The 18300-nt window shown below is 36.9% G+C and overlaps 1 protein-coding gene across 1 annotated transcript in view; it reads right to left on the bottom strand.

Annotated features, from left to right (window-relative positions):
- LOC145259199 (2-hydroxyacyl-CoA lyase 2-like) overlaps positions 1 to 17942 on the bottom strand; it is a 110766-nt gene extending 92824 nt beyond the window's left edge. The window contains exon 1 of the mRNA XM_080117028.1: positions 17655 to 17942. Within this exon, the coding sequence (XP_079973154.1) occupies positions 17655 to 17792 (138 nt within the window). The 5' untranslated portion in view covers positions 17793 to 17942. The remainder of the gene's footprint in view (positions 1 to 17654) is intronic.
- Between the last annotated feature and the right edge of the window lie 358 nt (positions 17943 to 18300).

The raw sequence follows: 18300 nt of genomic DNA, 5'->3' as shown, positions 1-18300 counted from the left end.
TATTGGTTCATGTTTTAATTTTTAGCCTTGCAGGAAACATGTCTTCATAGCTCAGGCATTAACGTCAAAGGAAAAAGTAAATCGTAAGCTAAACGTTTTGGTTTCGATTCTCAGTGGTGGCGCACGGGTAGTTTTTTTTTTAAACTTTTTAAATCATTACTATATATTCGGTCCAATATAACAATAAATACAAAATTTGCATTCATCAAAATATTATATTTAAGCATATTTTACGACCGGGCAATACTGGACGTCCTACTAGTCTCTATATAAATAAAATGAACTCATTTTTTCCCGTCTGATTTTGACATTAATAGGATTAAAAATCAAGATATTTCATGCAAATATAATATGCACAAACGGCAGAACAATATCTGAGGTGTGTTATAGGCTTATTATTTCTCAAATTCCTCGATAATCTTAGATTTCTATACTTTTTCTGCTGAGAAGTCACGGCCAAAATCGGTTAAGATCAATGGAAGTGGTAAAATATTTTCTCTCTAATAAATTCCTCCTCCCCCTGCCACCACTTAACACTGTTTGGGGATCGTTCACAAGGAACAGTTGAGAAGAGAACACCGGTTTGGCTTCGTAGTTCTTTCATGTGAAGTTATTTAAAATCACTAAACTAAGCTGCAGTGCTCTGTGGCGTAGTGGTTAGCGTGCTGGACAATTCACATTATATTTTCACGTTCGCGCCGACCTACCGTAGTCGTTTTTTTTTTTTTTTTTTTTTTTTTTCCCTAAACAACTGGAATGGACTTTTTTTGGTGGCCGAACTGTTAACGTTGCAGATGTTTTTTTTTTTTGTTTTTTTTTTCACACTTTATTTTCCTACTTTTACTCATGACTCCGGGTTTGATCCTTCCTACTTACCTACCATAACATTTTTAACCCCCCCCCCCGGCCGGAAACAAACACTCGGGCAACGCCGGGTACCCCCGCTAGTTGTATTATATTTTTCATTTTACAGTAAAACAAATCAATCTAATAACCAACCAAGATTTTATAACTAAGATAAAAAATATGAACATTCTTCGATAGAGAGATGGCACAGAATAGTTAACAAAACCCCCCTGCCCTCCAATGGTTTTCTTTTTTTTTCTTCTTTTTTTTTTACATAGGCGTCACCACTTATCAAGGCCGATAGGCCACTCAAGGATAGGGGTTAAAGAGTGTACAGCAGTCAAAAGAACAATATAGTAATCGATAGTAATGGAAGTTCGGTAAATTTGCTAACTTAAGTGTAACGGCTCATCAGAAACTTGTTCACGTTGGACTTGAAGACAACCATATTATAGACAGCTGGAAAGCAGGAAAACGGAAGACCATTCCACAGGTGTGCAGTTCTAAGAAAGAAGCTTTGATCATGGAATCTATGTTTAGGTTTAGGCACAGATAAAGAGTGGGGGGGGGATTATTGATAGTGTTTTCAGCTAGACGAGTCTTTCTTGTGAAAGTTTGGCGAGGGGGGGACCATAGATTGAAGCTCAGTCGAACACTTTCCATGAAAATAACGATAAAGCAGAGACAAACTCGCAACATCTCTTCTGTGAGATAGAGGTTGCAGGGAAGAGAAAAGGACATCTCCCACCAGGCCACGAAGTCTATTTTGAACCCTATCAAGGCAGGACAAGTCTTTTCTAGCAGCTCCTGCCCAGATGTGCCAACAGTATTCCATCCTTTGACGTATCTGGCTCTTATATAGATAGAGAATTGCATCAGCAGTGAGATATCTACTGGATCTATAGAAGGATCCGACCATTTTTCCAGCAGCCTTGGCAACAGATTTGATGTACGTGTTCCATTTAAGATCAGGAGTAAAGATCAAGCCCAGAAGCCTGTCAAAACTTGAGGCCTCCCCAAGACGAGAGCCATTCATTTTAATTGATGTCAGATGGGGATCAGGACATTGATGATGTAAAGATAGAAGCTTGGTTTTAGATGCATTAAAAGTAACCAGCCACTCCTTTCCCCATTGTACAACGTGATCAAGATCAGAGGAGAGAGAATCGGAGAGAACTTGGTCGTTTACTGTCTTAGATGTGCTACCATAGATGGTAGTGTCGTCAGCAAAAATGTCTACGAATTATGTAAGGAAAATGATTTTCTAAATAGTAACATTATTATTTTAACAAATCTTCTTAACGGGGGGGGGGGGCTTTAGAGGTATTCAGTTCTTACACCATCTTATTTTGCATACTAATAATCGACTATTTCCAACTGTTTATGAAAAAAATCCAAATAACATTTTTGTACATTAACAATGAACTAATACAAATCAACTATAAAATCAAAACGAATCTTTAGTTATCAGTTGGAGAAGAGACTACTACATAATAATTACAAACACATTGTTGCATTGAATGCACTATTATCAGAAAAAAAGGATAATGTTGACTGGTTCTTTACCCTGGGTGTGATTCGGGCCAACGAACTAGTTTGTCTCAAAGTTGAATTAGGGCAGCTGAACATCGAACCGGTAATGAAAATATGAAACGAAATCGAAACATAGCTTTTTTTCTTTATTTTTTTCCTCCATTTTTTTTTTTTTTTTAGCAAATTATTATTGAAATGAAACGAAACAGCTTTTTTTTTTTTTTCTTTTATTTATTTATTTTTGATGGACCTGTATCATCATCAACCATTACACCCCGTGGTGTGTTGGTGGGCAGCAATAAATCCCTTCCACCTTCGCCTATCCCCAAGCCAGCCCAGCCAGTTAACCCAAAGAATGCTGCATAGCTTTCCTCTCCCTTTCCACCTTCTTCTCCAAGTTGCTCTCAGCCTTCCTCTCTTCTTTTTACCATCTGGGGTCCAGTGCAATGCTGTTTTTATGATTAATTGTGGGTATTTCCGGAGAACATGCTCAATCCACCACATCACCGTTTTCTGATGATTAGGCCTATTTCTTTTTGATGGCATCTCCTTAGTAGGTCATTGAAAAAAATGGTTCTTGGTGAGAGTAGGGGCACCTCAGAACAATTTACAAGACCTCAAACTGATTTTATACTGTTTTGTAACCAAAACAAACCAATAAATGCCAGGGTGATATTTATTTTATGGATTTCTGCCTTTTTTTTTTTTTTTTTGACTCTTTAAGCGATTCTTACGACTCCAAAAGCGAGAACATCATGGTGCTATCTTTGTATCCCACCCCCAAAAATCTGTCCAAAGAATTTTCGAGCATAAATGCCACCAAAGACAAGATAAGCTACTCTTCTGTCTACTTGAATAAGTTTTAAGTGCTTTTACTTATTTTAAGGCGCTTTTTTTTTTTTAAGTTTGAAACAAAAGTAGTGCCAAGATGTTAACTTAGAACAAGATCACAGAAATTCTTCGGAGTTTCAGGTGCACCGAGTTTCGACTTACATAAACACTTAAAAATAAGTTAGAAGAGTAATTTATCTTGCCTAATAAAAGAAGAAGTTTTATTTCATTTCCTTAGGATTTCATGTTTTCGTTCTTAAATCAACTTTCGCTTCTAAAACACAACTTTTTGACAGAATATTTTTAGTCACAGAGGCGGGTAAAGAACCAATCAACATTACCTAAAAAGTATACCATGATAAAAGTTCTAGTGGCAAACACATTGTTTCTAGAAACAGAGACTATCTTTCTCTTACTTCTGATGATATACATTATTAGTTTAATACCAACTCTAAAATGAATAAAGGACAAAGTATACTCTTTAACAGATTAATTCAACAACTTACAGATTAAATAGTAAGGTAGAAGCCATTGGGCATGTGATGATTAAAGTCTGTGATACAAGACAGATTTATTTATCTCTCAAACTGTCATCATAGATTTGTTTTTCTCCAAGGGCAATAAATTTTCCTTTCTCGGTTCAAGGCAAATAACAATTATTTTTTGGGGGGTTGTACCTAACACTCTCCCCTTCTTTGTTTATTTCCTTCATTTTTATTGTACCTATTTACTATGCCTCCCCACGGGACAGAGTTAGACACCAGGGTCGTTTTTTAACGTGGAGAAAAGGTACAAAAAAGTAAAATTGTCTCAGTCGTGAAGGATTTCTCCGCCACCGAAAGAGAACAAGAAATAGAAGTGCAGCATCTGAACAACAGATACTACACTTTGATCTTGTCCTGAAGGCCAATATTTTTTAAGAGCTGAACAACTATGCTACACTTAAAACATTTAATCACGAAATATATATTATGTATCTCTTGTTAGTAGAAAAATAAAGAACTTAATCATAAAAACAAGAACAGAATATTTTTTTTTTAAATTTGTATACTACATAATTAAGATACCAGTGAATGGTACCCAGGTTTCGTGCAAATTTAGGTTAAAGGTCACAGAAAAGAGAAAACTCATACTTTTGACAATAACTTTATTTCCGTTCATTTTCGATTCCATGTTGTAGCCAACAGAATCCTGCATCTTATATGACCTTGATCTATACATGTTGACAATGAACTATTCGGTAAAGATTGAAATTTTGATGGAATTTCAACTTCTGAGTTTTCCGAGTTTGGTGTATCTTTTATAACATCATTAGCGGGGGTAGCTAGTGTTGCCTGGATGAAGAGAGGTGCTATACTAGGAATATTGAGCAACCCCCAGTACTAAAAAAAAAAAAAATTTTTTTTTTTTAAAAATTAAAAAAAAAAAAAAAAAATGAACTTTGGTTTCAATCAAAATAGCAGCGAGTGCCCGTGCAACCGCAAAAAAAAAAAAAAAAAAAAAGAAAGTAATTAACCGCAGTAGGTAGGCTCGAACCTGTAACATGAAAGAGGAAAAGGAGGTGAAAAAAGATAATGCGCTAGCTGCCAAGACCACGACTACTTATGACATCACAACGGGGTCGAAATAACGTTTTCTAAACGTACATTGAGATTGCTAGGCACATGACTTGCAAAAATCTTGATGCAAAAAGTGACCCCTTCTTGCAAGAAACGGCCCAGTTCACCCAGGAGATCTCAGAGTACTCGGGGACCCCAGAGGTAGTGCGTTATGGCCCACTGATGTGTGGACAGGCCCAGGCACACTACCAACCTCTACCCCACTGTCTTGTGGGTGCCTTTGGTTGGGCAAAGACTAGGGGAGACAACCCCAAAATCAAACACCACTGCCTTGTGGGCTTTATCACAGCAAAAGACTAAGAGATGGGAACTCTGACTTCAAATCCTACTGCTGCCTTGCAGTTTTCCTTAAAAGGCTATGGAACCTCATCCAGAAAGAAAAGGTGTAGTAGCGGACACGATAGGGCGACTGTTTACCTCACTGAGATTACTTTCGTCCAGAAGCTGCGGCCTCCTCTGCTGCCAGTCGTCGTGGGTTCGCTTCACTGGACATGAGCATTGGAGGTTCAGAGGGTGTCTATCTGATGCACAACAGATACTGCACCTAAACTGAGCAAGCAAGTTTGGAGCCAAGGTGGAAAGTCCTGTGGTGATGGAGTGAGATTACGCCAACACTGAGTGATAAAGATGGTGGGATCCTTCTACCGCTCCAGAAGATATCTCACTACTGGTGCAATTCTCTATCTATATAAAAGCCAAGTACATCCAAGGATGGAATACTGCTGCCATATCTGGGCAGGAGCTGCTAAAAACAGCCTATCCTGCCTTGACAGAGTACAAAATAGACTTCATGGCTTAGTGGGGGATGCCCTTTTCTCTACCCTGCAACCTCTCTCCCACAGAAGAGACGTTGCGAGCCTATCCTTGTTTTATCCTTATTTCCATGGCAGGTGCTCGTCTGAACTCCAATCTCTGGTCCCCCCTCGCCAATCTTTCACGAAAAACACCCGTCTAGCTGAATCCACTGTGAAAAATTTCCCCTAATCTTTATCTGTGCCTAAATCGAAACGTGGATTCCATGAACAAAGCTTCTTTCTTAGAACAGCACGCCTGTGGAACTCTGTTCCATCTGCCTGTTTCCCACCTGACTACAACTTGGATGTCTTTAAGTCCAATGTTAACAAATTCCTAATGAACCGCCCCCTTAAGTAAACAGTTCATCAAATCTCCACACTAACGTAATGTACTTGCAATGACCCTTATCCCTGAGTGGCTTCCGGGCCTTGATAAGTGGTGACCACTGTGTAAAAAAAAAAAAACAATAAAAAAAATAAAGCACTGACGCCCCAACTAGTCATCGTCAAGACTGGCGGACTGCATGATGATGATGATGTTATATGTCATTACATTCGACAGATTTACATGTGAACTCCTAACTACTTACAATAGACCACCAAAATACAATTTTTTTTTTTTTTCATAAGCTACCTTAAAGCTTTTATGGACCCTGGTTTGGAACCACTGCTCTTGCATGTGCTGAGAAAGGTACACTGGCTTGGCTTGGCTTGGTTTGACCTGGTTTCGTTTGGTCTGTGCTGAATTTTATCAGCTGAGGTTGATATCTATTGTATATAAGCAGCTACAGCTGAGGGTGAGGCAATGTTTAAAAGTCACGAAAATTAAAGATCAGAGACACTGAGGCAAATCAATCAACAACAGTTGGGTTATACTTCAACCGCTCAGTTTATATCAGTTCAAAGGTAAACAGCTTTTATGATAAGTGTTATGATAGGACAATGTTCCATTCTCAGTTGGCCTACTTTGAAAACATTAAAAACTTATTGATAGCAATGACTTGCAAAGGATTAGTTGCTGGTTTACATTTTAAAACATAGGTCTTAACAAATATATTTGGTGATTATTTGAAGTATTCATATTAGTATTATTCTCAACATTTCGGTTAATGCAAGCGCTGACCTTATTTGTTTTTTTGAACTTGTGACTATTTATATCAGGAACATACAGCTATCTATAGCAACGCTTCGAAGGTTCATGTGAAGTGCGTGCTTTATTACTTTCCCGACAAATAAAATTTGAACAGCGATATGCTAACATGCATTGCAACAAGTGAAGCATGCATGGTCCCCCCCCTCCGTGAGTGCACAGTGAACGAGGCATAAAAAAAAAAATGACTAAGTTCAGCATCTCCCCCCCCCCATTTAGTCCCAAAAGTCCCCAGGGGATGTCAAATCCTGGTGAAAATGAACAAACGGTGCGGTTTTAGGCCTTAACATATGTAAATTTGAGTTCTGCACCATGCAAAAAAAGAAATAACTAAGTTCAGCATTTGCTCTCCCATTTAGTCCCAAAAGTCCCCAAGACCTTAACATATTTAAATTTGAGTTCAGCACCATGCAAAACTGCTAAATAGACATACATAGAAAATTCTGGGCAAATATGGTAAAATAGTCCCAAGAATGAAGTGTTTTTATTAGCCCTAAAAGAGCCCCCTCAGGCACACCCAAGAGTTATCGCGAAGTATAGACAAGCAAAATTATATAGAAAACATTTAGTTACAACTTTTCAGAAAATTTTATAAAAATCCAAGGCATCAAGTTTTTATTTTACTAAGCACAAAAATGTCAATTTTAACCATTTTAACCAGAAAGGAACCCCTAGGGGATCAACCAGAGTTTTCCCGAAAAATCTGTTCCGTTACTTTTTTACTGTTTAATGTTTGTGCAAAATTTCAAAAACTTCCAAGGCATAGTTATTGAGAAAAGTGTAGATAGACAAAAGGACGAACAGACAAGGGTGAATTTACAGGTCCACCCTCCTTTTGACAGGGGACCAATTAGAAAAGTTTGCTTCGTAACAAAGGGAGGCAATCATCTGAATTTATTGAATTTTTCATCAAGTCTGTGAAACTTTTTGTTAAATCAAACATGAAATAAAACGAATGCATTAAAGTAATACAAAATAAAATAGAGAGAACTTGAATGCCTACTAGACATTATTCTTGTGTGTGTAAGGTTTCTCTATACAGGGGTTTGTCAGGAGTAAACCCTGACTAAATATTCAAAATCACATAATATTCGCAGCCCAAATAAAATCTCCTCAGTATAGCTAGGTCACACTAGTTTTTTCAAGAAATAATGCACCGTCTCCAAGTGATGTTACTTCAAGTAACAGCATGAAACTGGATACTTCATTAGACTAGATGAATTCTTGTACTAAAATCCAGTAAGACCAAGAGACTATAACAAAGATATATTATAACATATTTAAATTGTCAATTGGTGAGAGAAAAATTGTTCTCCCCTCGCCAATCTTTTACAAAAAACACCCGTCTAGCTGAATCCACTGTCAAAAACTTTCCCCACTCTTTATTTATGCCTAAATCAAAACGTAGATTCCATGAACAAAGCTTCTTTCTTAGAACTACACACCTGTGGAACTCTGTTCCGTCTACCTGCTTCCCTCCTGACTACAATTTGGATGCCTTCAAATCCAACATAAACAAATTCCTGATGAACCGCCCCCTTAAGTAGACACTCTAAATATCCACACTAATGTACTGTACTTACAATAACCCTTATCCCTGAGTGGCTTCCGGGCCTTGATAAGTGGTGACTACCTTGTAAAAAAAAAAAAAAAAAAAAAAAAAAAAAAGGTATAGGAGAACTTTAATGGAATATTTGAATATCTACGTTTCTCATACAGAGGTCAAATGTTAGTCTAAGGAAGGGGGCTCCTTGATTTCTGAGAACTTTCACTGAAGTAAAATGAAACTGATAAAAGTTGGAAGGTTCTTGTGGGGGACGGCTACAATACGGTGCAACACAATGGAGAGTGTAAATATCTCCACTGCACCATCCATAAAAAGTTGAATACCACATGTAGCAGCAAGTCCTGGGGACATGTATATATATATAAGACAAAACGGACGCGCGCATTTTTGTATGTCCAGTGAAGGCTTTTTTTTTGTGGGGGTTCTGGGGGGGGTACGATTTGCGAAGGGACGTCGTATCCAGATTTATTTCGATCGACTTTTATAAAATTCACGCTATTCCAACCTCTCGCGTGTTTTTTGTATAAAAGTGAAATTGAATCGAAAGCGAATGCGGCCTTTCGTGCCAAGACGTCCAGAAAGCAATAAGCTTTGATCAATGTGGGGAAAATCCTTCATATCAGACAATTGCTATTCATTTGAGAGTTCCCCTTTTTCGGGGTGGGAGCTTGGTTTCCCTAACATCGTGGGGAATGAAACAGCGGAAAGCTGAACTGGCCTTCAGCTAAGGTCCATTTCTGCACTTAGCAAGTCAACTTTTTGATTGACATCGCGAAATTTGAACGCTTTTGACTTCCTATGGCCTCGTAACATAGCAGTAAGATGTCAGGTTTTCTTTAACTTTCTTTTCGGCCTTCAGATTCGTCACGGGTTCGAGCCTCCCTCCCTACTAACATTTTTTTTTTCTTTTACACTTCCAAACACCCAGGCAATGCCAGGTACCTCTGCTAGTATACCAGAAAAACAATTGAAAATAAGTCATATACCATGTACTGTGACTATGCAATTCCTATTTCTATGTGTTCAGAAAACAGAGCTATAAAACCTGGCATAGTGATATGGAACATGAAGGGGAAAGAAGCAACCCTAGAAGAAGTTAGTGTCTCCAATGATGTCGGATTAAACAGAGATGAGAAGGAAAAGATAACGAAAATACTAATACTGTGAATAAATTTATTGGAACGAGGTCTATCGATCTTCTGGGGCTCGATGTCTCTATAAAATTGGGTTCACAGAAACCCTTTCCTTTTACTGCCCTGTTCACAGTCTTAACTGTAAATTTCAAGTTGACAAATTTAAGGAGATTACATCTAACATAACTGAGGCAGGATTTCATCTCTGTCACGGATATAAGGATCAAAATGGCAATGTGATAAATGGTCTCATCAGACTAGACTTAATCCAGTGAATTAAAAATTTCCATGTAGTTAAATGTCTTAATGGAACAGCTTGGAAAATTTTGAATAGAATTACCCTCTTTGGGGAGGGGCGTAATTTTTTGAAGCCCACATCAAATAAGGAAACTCAGAATGAATTGCCTCCCTTTGATCAAGTTTCCCGATCATTACCTGCTTGTTCTTCATATTTGGCGGAAAGGGTATTTAATCCTATCCCCTCTTATTCGGACACTCTTGGTCCATTTTTTTAAGAATCTTCCGTAGAAGGCGGTATAAAGAATTTTCTTTTTCTTGATTTCATCGGAATTAATGAAAATGCTAAATTGTCTTCGTATGATGAAGCAAAGATAGCTGAATTAAAAATAAGATGGGAAATATTATGTGGATCTGCCCTGGGACTTCAAAAAGTTGAATTGGGTAGACTCAAATTACGTGCCCTCCCTGAACAGCAAAGAGTGGCTGTTTCTTTGGAGAAACAAGGTTTATACAATGAATATTTACAAGTGTTCAAAGATTATGAACAAATAGGTACTGTTGAACCTTTCTCTGTTACACCTGGTAAGTATGACCAATATTGTTGGATTCCTCATAGACCCGTATTTAAGGAGGGCCTTGGAGTTACTACAAAAATCCGTCCTGGATTTAATTGTTCTTTAAAAAGGCAGGAGAGTGTTTCCATTAACGATGCAGCATATGCTGGTGTGAACTTAACAGCACAGCTGCTCGATTTATTATTGGCCTTCAGAAAAAAATAACTATGTCCTTTTGGGGGACCTTCATAGGGCTTTCTTACAAACTCGCCTGCATACTAAGCAGGATAAAAACAGATTCTGTTTCTTTCTTAAAATAAGTGAGAAATTGTAGTCCTATTAGGTACAATCAATCATTTTTGGCTTTCATGTCAGTTCCTTCAGCTCGATGGTTGGTTGTTTTTGTTTTACAGCATATCAACCCTTTTCGGATTACTTACTGCCGAATCCAAAGATTTTGAAGAAGAATTTTTTATAAAATATATTTGTTGTTTTCAAATCGGTTTCTATTTAACCCATAGTTGGGACCCTAACAGGTACTACCACTCCAGGTCAGACTGGATCTGGGAACAATGGTAATTAAAGGGTGGCTCCACACTCCCCAAAACGTTTAGATAATGACCCAACGCGCTAACGCGACGTACATGAAATTTAGTCAGTTCTTCAACTATTTAAAGTAAATCAGGTCATGACATCATCTGTCTGTCTGTCTATCTGTCTCCATATTTTCAAACTATTTCCTTCAAAACTAAAAGTCGCAGAGCGGTGCTAGGGGCCTCGAATGATTGGATTTTTTACGGGCCGTTCTTTTATGAGTCTTTAGCCGGCTAAAATTGTTTTTAAGAGGTCAAAAATGGATCAAGGTACTCATGCAGAGAGTGATCCGAACGTAATTCAGCGCACTCCCGGCTTTCTCCAGAACATGGCATCAACAGCTGGAGTAAGCCGAGTGTTGCCAAGGAAATTAAGCCGAGCGTCGCCGATGAAAGCATAACAAGAAAAGAAAACCTACCTTGATTTTTTAAGTTTTATTAACTGTAAAGGAAATTGTTATAACAGTATTTTATATACATATATATATATATATATATATATATATATATATTTTAAATGTTAAATTTTTTTTAACAAGAAAAGGTTCAAATGTAAGTCAACCAAATACTTTCAAGGAATTTTGTGTTTATAAGGTTTTTTTATTTAAATTTATTTTTTTTTTTCAAGAAAAATAGAAAAAAACTTTGTTTATTTTTTTGTGTTTTTTGCTGGTGTTTTTTGTTTTGTTTTTGTTCAAGAAAATGTTCAAAGGTAAGTCAAATAAATACTGTCAAGGAATTTTTTTTTTTTCAAGAAACATAGAAAAAATACTTTTTGTTCATTTTTTTTGTTTTTTTGGTATTTTTTTTGTTCGAGAAAAGGTTCAAAGTTAAGTCAAATAAATACTTTCAACGAATATTTTTTTTTGGGGGGGGGGCTGAAAAAATAGAAAAGTTGAAACAAAACAATTTTTTTTTTTGCTTTGTGAGAAATTTCTTTCTCACATCCCAATTTCCTCCCTGCAGAAGCAAAAGAATCCACAAATACAAAAGCCATACCTTTCAAACTCAAAATTTATTCACAAGTAACAGCAATGAAAGTTTATTGGTTCTGGTATTTTCCCTTTTGTAAAACGGTGGCCTGTTTTACTTCCATATGCATGGAACCTTTAGTTTGGACTCCTATTGTTGAAATGTTAGTTCGTTGTTCCTTCGAAAGGATCCATGATTGTTCATGGTAAACTCAGCGGGAATGTTGGCGCCTATAATCAGGCATAATGTGAGCCCCATAGGACTCAATATGAATTGAGATAAGATCCCATATTTGGTAAATAAACATGCAGAACAGTTCTTGAATGTCATCCTTAATTTGGATAGATTCAGCAATATAAGTTGTTTCTGCTTGTAGAGATGTGTCCTTCGTTCACCAACTGTTTGGTGTTCATAAAGGAATTGTCTTAGCTCCCTCCAGTGGGAGCCACTGTGTTTTTGAGTCTATCGTGTGGCCGAGTTGCTGTTAGACTGAAAAAGGAAGCATGATACAAAAAGCGCGCCAAGTCAAATCACCTGACACGTTCAAATTTAAACCAATAACAGCCGACCACTAATGCGTGAACGGACAAACAAGAAAAGATGGCTGCCGTATATGGAAGAATTTCTCACAGCTTTTTTTTTTTTTTAGGAAAAATCTGGAAACTAGAAAAAGAAAGAAAAGAAAGGAAAAAAAGAAAGAAAAAAATAAAGAAAAAAAGAAAGAAAACTGGGTGGGATTTTTTTTTTTTTTTCATTTTAAAACAGATTTTACCACAGACCATTGGAGGGCATCACACAACAGCAAAGTGGATGCAGAGGTGATAGCGGATGCGCAAGGAAGCTCGTCATCAACCGGGTAGCTTTTGGTGATGTGAGCTAATATGGAGACAAACGGAGCATTACCAAATGTTTGCCTCCACATAAACTCTAGGAGATATGCGTCCAAAAGCTCCTGGTGTATCCAGCATTCTACTTTGTTGCATTGTTTTGCTTCCTTCCCCATTCATTCCACATGATTCATCGTAGCCTTCATTTCAGGATCTACGAAGTGAAGGCTGTGGTTCACCGTCAAATGGCAATACCCCTCTCCCTCCACTGTTGTATGCCTTCCAACAGTCTGATACGACTGTGGTCCCTGGCAGGATATATTGTTTTATTAATGGAAGGAGGGTTTCGGCATTCCGGTTTGGTACACTTACCAAGAAACCCTCCTTTTCGGCGGGGTCGTATCCACCGAAGACCCAGGTGACGTTATGCTTTCTACGGTTAAACAAAGCATCATCTATCTCAACCGTATGGTGTGGGGCCCCTATCTGCCAGGGATTCCTTAGAAAATATTCCCCGCAAATATCTCTTAAGGAATTCTTCCAGTCAGCGATGGTGTGCGTCGAGCAAATTGCACATTCGCGCTGGAGGTCTTCTTGCGTTGCTCTTTCGTCGTATCCACCGACGACCCAGGCGACATTATGCTTTCTACGGTTAAATAAAGCCTCATCTATCTTAACCGTATGGTGTGGGGCCCCTATCTGCCAGGGATTCCTTAGAAAATATTCCTCGCAAATATCTCTTAAGGAATTCTTCCAGTCAGCGATGGTGTGCATCGAGTGAATTCCATACTCGCGCTGGAGGTCTTCTTGCCTTGCTCTTTCGTCGTATCCACCGAAGACCCAGGTGACATTATGCTATCTATGGTTAAATAAAGCCTCATCTATCTCAACCGTATAGTGTGGGCCCCCTATCTGCCAGGGATTCCTTAGAAAATATTCCCCGCAAATATCTCTTAAGGAATTCTTCCAGTCGGCGATGGTGTGCATCGAGCGAATTCCATATTCGCGCTGGAGGTCTTCTTGCGTTGCTCTTTCGTCGTATCCACCGAAGACCCAGGCGACATTATGCTTTCTACGGTTAAACAAAGCCTCATCTATCTCAACCGTATGGTGTGGGATCCCTATCTGCCAGGGATTCCTTAGAAAATATTCCTCGCAAATATCTCTTAAGAAATTCTTCCAGTCGGCGATGGTGTGCGTCGAGCAAATTGCACATTCGCGCTGGAGGTCTTCTTGCATTGCTCTTTCGGACGCCCACAAGTAGATTAGTTTTAGCATTATGACAATTGCCAGCCTAGACTTTGCAAAAAAAGTTTCAGTCCGGATCCAGGTAAACATTCGGCATTTGCTAACCTGACACCTCTAGGCATAGCCATCGCTTACTTTACTTCTTACAATAAGCGTGCAGCTACATCCACAAGACGTACATGTTTTCGTTCATGCTAGTAATTTCCTATTTTGACAAAATTCCAGGACTCCTGCTGATGTTTTCAACTGCTCAGCTAATGCTGTACAATTTATGTTTTGTTTTTTTTCCTTGCGTGAAAGTATGCAAATGGTGGTATGCTTTTTTTTTCTTTTTTAACTAAATTCTTTTCTTTTCTTCCTCTTCATGATTGTCGTCTGCTGCTTTGAATTTTCAACTCACGCAAACGCGCGTCGCGTTGAAAACCATTGCGCTACATTGTCATTGGCTCAGCTTTATGTTACATCAAACGGCTTAATTTCTTCAGCGACGCTCGGCTTACCCCAGCTGTTGACGCCATATTCCGGGGAAAGCCAGGCGTGCATTGAGTTACATCTGGATCACTCTCTGCATGAGTACCTGGATCAAAATTGGAAAAATCGTTGGTGCTAATGCACTTACTGATTCGCGCTATTTTTTAAATCGTATTTCCAAGTTTAATTAAAGTTTTATGATATGTTTTTTTTATTATTTAATCGTAAGGTTAAAGTACAGAATAGGTACAAAACACCCTCTTCTCCCCATGTTAAGAATGGCTTTTTAAATAATAACGTTATTATTTCAGCACAGATCAATAAGTGCATGAGTACAAAATCGTTAAACCTTTTGTACATTAGAGACTGCCAAACAATTGTGAAAAATGGGCTGTATGTTTCCGTGACGTCAGATCTGTGTTACCTATACGAACTATGGAAAAGCAGAAGCGACTTAATGATTTTTTAAAACCTTTGTTTATCTTCTTCAAACTGCAATTAATAATTAATCTTTGTTATAATTTTGTTAGGTTTTAAAATTTACACAGTTTAACGATTAATAATATTATAAACATTTGTATATTAAATATGAAATACGGTTTTACTGAATTTTCATTTGGTTATCTACGGGGTTCCATATTTTGTTCGGTAAAAAGAGACAAACAAAATATGAGAGGGGGCCTACAAAATGCTTAATATTTGTGCAATATTTTCAAATTGGTTTTAATCTCGCGATAAAATAGCTGACAAGAGTCATGTTTATATTAAAACTTAATATTTAAAAAAAATTTAAATAATTAATTAAAAATCAATGTTGTAACGGAACATTTTGAAATAATGGAATTTTAATCGTTTTAATCTTTTAAAAATTAATTAATTAATTTTAAGGAAGTTTCTTTTTCTTGGCAATTCACCTGATTATAGTATATATTAATTCGAAAAAATGCTATTTAAAAAAAAACACATAATATTAAATTTATATCATTTTTTAATTGAAACTTCAAGGTAATTTTTTTGTTCAATATGTGTATTGTCGATATTTCCTACCGACAAGTGGGGAGGGGGGGGAAGAAAAGACGTTTAACTTGCAACGAAAAATTACCTCGTTGCTTACAAGCAAACGTATTCTTGTAAATATAACGCGCTGTTAACAGTTGTCGTACCGGTCTGATAGATCTCTAACAACGACAAGAACAAAAAAACTACAACAACAACAAGCCTACAAAGGTGACTGTTTTTATAGTCTCAATCTCTCGTTCAGCAAGATTGAAACGAGACTGGAATGTCTATTTAAGCTATAAGGAATAGACATCCTATTTTCTTCATTAACAAACACCAGGCCGGCCCGTTCACAGCCATGAGTGTCTTTCCCTTCCCACCGAGCCACCCTCGGTAAGTCAATCAATTTAATTATCACAGTATCTAAATTTTAAAACATAATATGTTTTACTTATTTGAACTCTTATGTTTCATAATAAATAGAAAGGTCGATAGATTTAAATATATTTTGTTCAAATTTCGAAAAAAATCAAATATAAGGGGGGGGGACACGCACTAAAAAAAATATTTCCCCTGTATATTTTACGGAAACTGCATTTTATATGTAATTTAATTCTAAAATGGACAGGTATCGAAAATTTCACGAAAATCTGGCCGTTTAGTTGATTTTTGCTAGATTTATTAAACACGGGTATGTTTTCACGTTTGAAATGCTTACTACATGGGAACGTTATTTTAAAGCGCCAATTATGTAAACACGATTTTCGTCTCGCAATTTCATTATTTTCGTACGATGAAAAAAATTTATTCTAATTATTACTAGTTTATTTTGCCCTCCTTTTAAATGGTACAAAAGTTATATTGATAATATTGATTTATAATAAAGTTACATCGTTTTACATATGGGGGGGGGTGATTCTGTGGTGACTTTTGGCAATCCCTATTGTACATTCATCTTAGTTCATTATTAATTTTTAATTCTTAATCCGTATAATCGTGTCAAGTTGGTACACTGGTAACGTCACCAGCTACAGTTTCGGTTTCGATTCTAGCTGATGGCACCTAAGTACTTTTTTTAAAAACTTTTGAAATCACGATTCTATACGAAATCTGGACAAATTAAAACGGTACTAGTGCAGAGTCAGAGAGTGATCTGGACGTAAATAATAACGTTATTATTTAAAAAAAAAAAGCCATTCTTAACATGGGGAGGGGAGGGTGTTTTGTACCTATTCTATACTTCAACCTTACAACTGAATAAAAAAAAAAACATATAATAAAACTTTAATTAAACTTGGAAATACGATTTAAAAAATAGCGTGGATATCACTCTCTGCCTGCACTAGTACATTGTATACGATGCTTTAATTGTACTAGTAGTACAATTAAAGCATCATATTTAGTGCATTTTACGCCCAGACAAAACCCGGCGCTTCCCCCCCCCCCCGGTTAGTCACCTATATATTTATTATAGGGTTAGGATAGGACCCGTTTAAGGATTATGGGGTTTGTATTACTGTACACATAGATTCGAAAAAGTTGTGAAAAAAACAAATATATAGGCAAGATAAGTTACTTTTCTACCTAACTGGATATATTTTTCGTGTTTTTATTCAATGTAACATGTTTATTCAGCTCGAAAAACATACAGTGTTTACCGATGTATTAGAAAATTCAAGATGGCGCCTCACTCACTCTTTAACCCGGTAAGTTTGGGAAAAGGTGTTATAAATAAAAAAAAATACAAAATACTATTAAAAACCCGCCGAATATATGTCAACCTATGTCATGGTAACATATATTGAGCAAGTTTTTAACAGTATTTTATCCGGTTTTTTATTTATAACATCTTATCCCAAACTTACCATGTTAAAGAGGGAGTGAGGCGGCGCCATCTTGAATTTTCCAATACATCGGTAAACACTGTATGTTTTTCGAGCTGAATAAACATGCTGCATTAAATAAAAACACGAAAAATATATCCAGTTTGGTAGAAAATTAACTTATCTTGCCTTTGATGACATTTATTTGTTATATATTTATTTTTTGACAACTTTTTCGAATCTATGTGTACAGTAATACAAACCCGGATTATGATACAACAAAAACAATTCCGTTGAATTCTGTAGAAATTACCCACGAAAATATTATTTCACACACAAAGTTGATCTTATTTTTTATTAAGCATTTGGGCGATTAGTAAGCGAAAATTGGCAAAATATTTTATTAGTCCCTATAGTACAATTGAACGCCATTTTTAATGTTTTATTTACTAACCTTATGTCGCCATTGGTAGAAAAGGCCCAATTTTCGTAATCCCAAAATGGCTGTAAATGCAAGCGTGGATAAGCCGAGGCCGAATAATTGATATCGATTGAAATCCTGGAACATCTTTTTCACACTAGACGGATCCATCTTGATATAAAAAGATTTAACAAAAAAAAAAAAAAGATGAAAACCCTTAACACACGATCAAAGCATGGAAAGTCACTCCCACCTGAGGTGGAAGAAAGCTCAAAACAAACACAAAGTTCTATTTTTGAAATAACAACTTCCGGTGTAAACATTTATTCCGGTGTCAACGGTGTCAGCTCAGATATGTCCCCAAATTGAATATTGTCCCATGATACAGATAGGTTGCAAAGTAACTTTTATTTCCTGCTAACATTTATTTATATATTTAATTTTATACCACTTTTTTTTTAGCATCTCTTTGGATTGTAAAACAAACCCATTTCATCTTATTTTTCTGGTCGACATTTACGACCTATTCACGGTGAAATTGACCAGGTGAACCAAATGAAAACTTACAATTAAAAAGTGGGTACTTTCTACACTATTAGGACGACATTTCGGAAATACTGAATTTCACATGAAAACAATGGTATCTACGTATTCCTCGTATTTTTAAGATTGTTATGTA

Source organism: Euprymna scolopes, chromosome 34 (assembly GCF_053919585.1).
Source record: "Euprymna scolopes isolate OS-2025 chromosome 34, ASM5391958v1, whole genome shotgun sequence".
Lineage (NCBI taxonomy): Eukaryota > Metazoa > Mollusca > Cephalopoda > Sepiida > Sepiolidae > Euprymna > Euprymna scolopes.
This window is presented reverse-complemented; position numbering and strand designations above follow the sequence as displayed.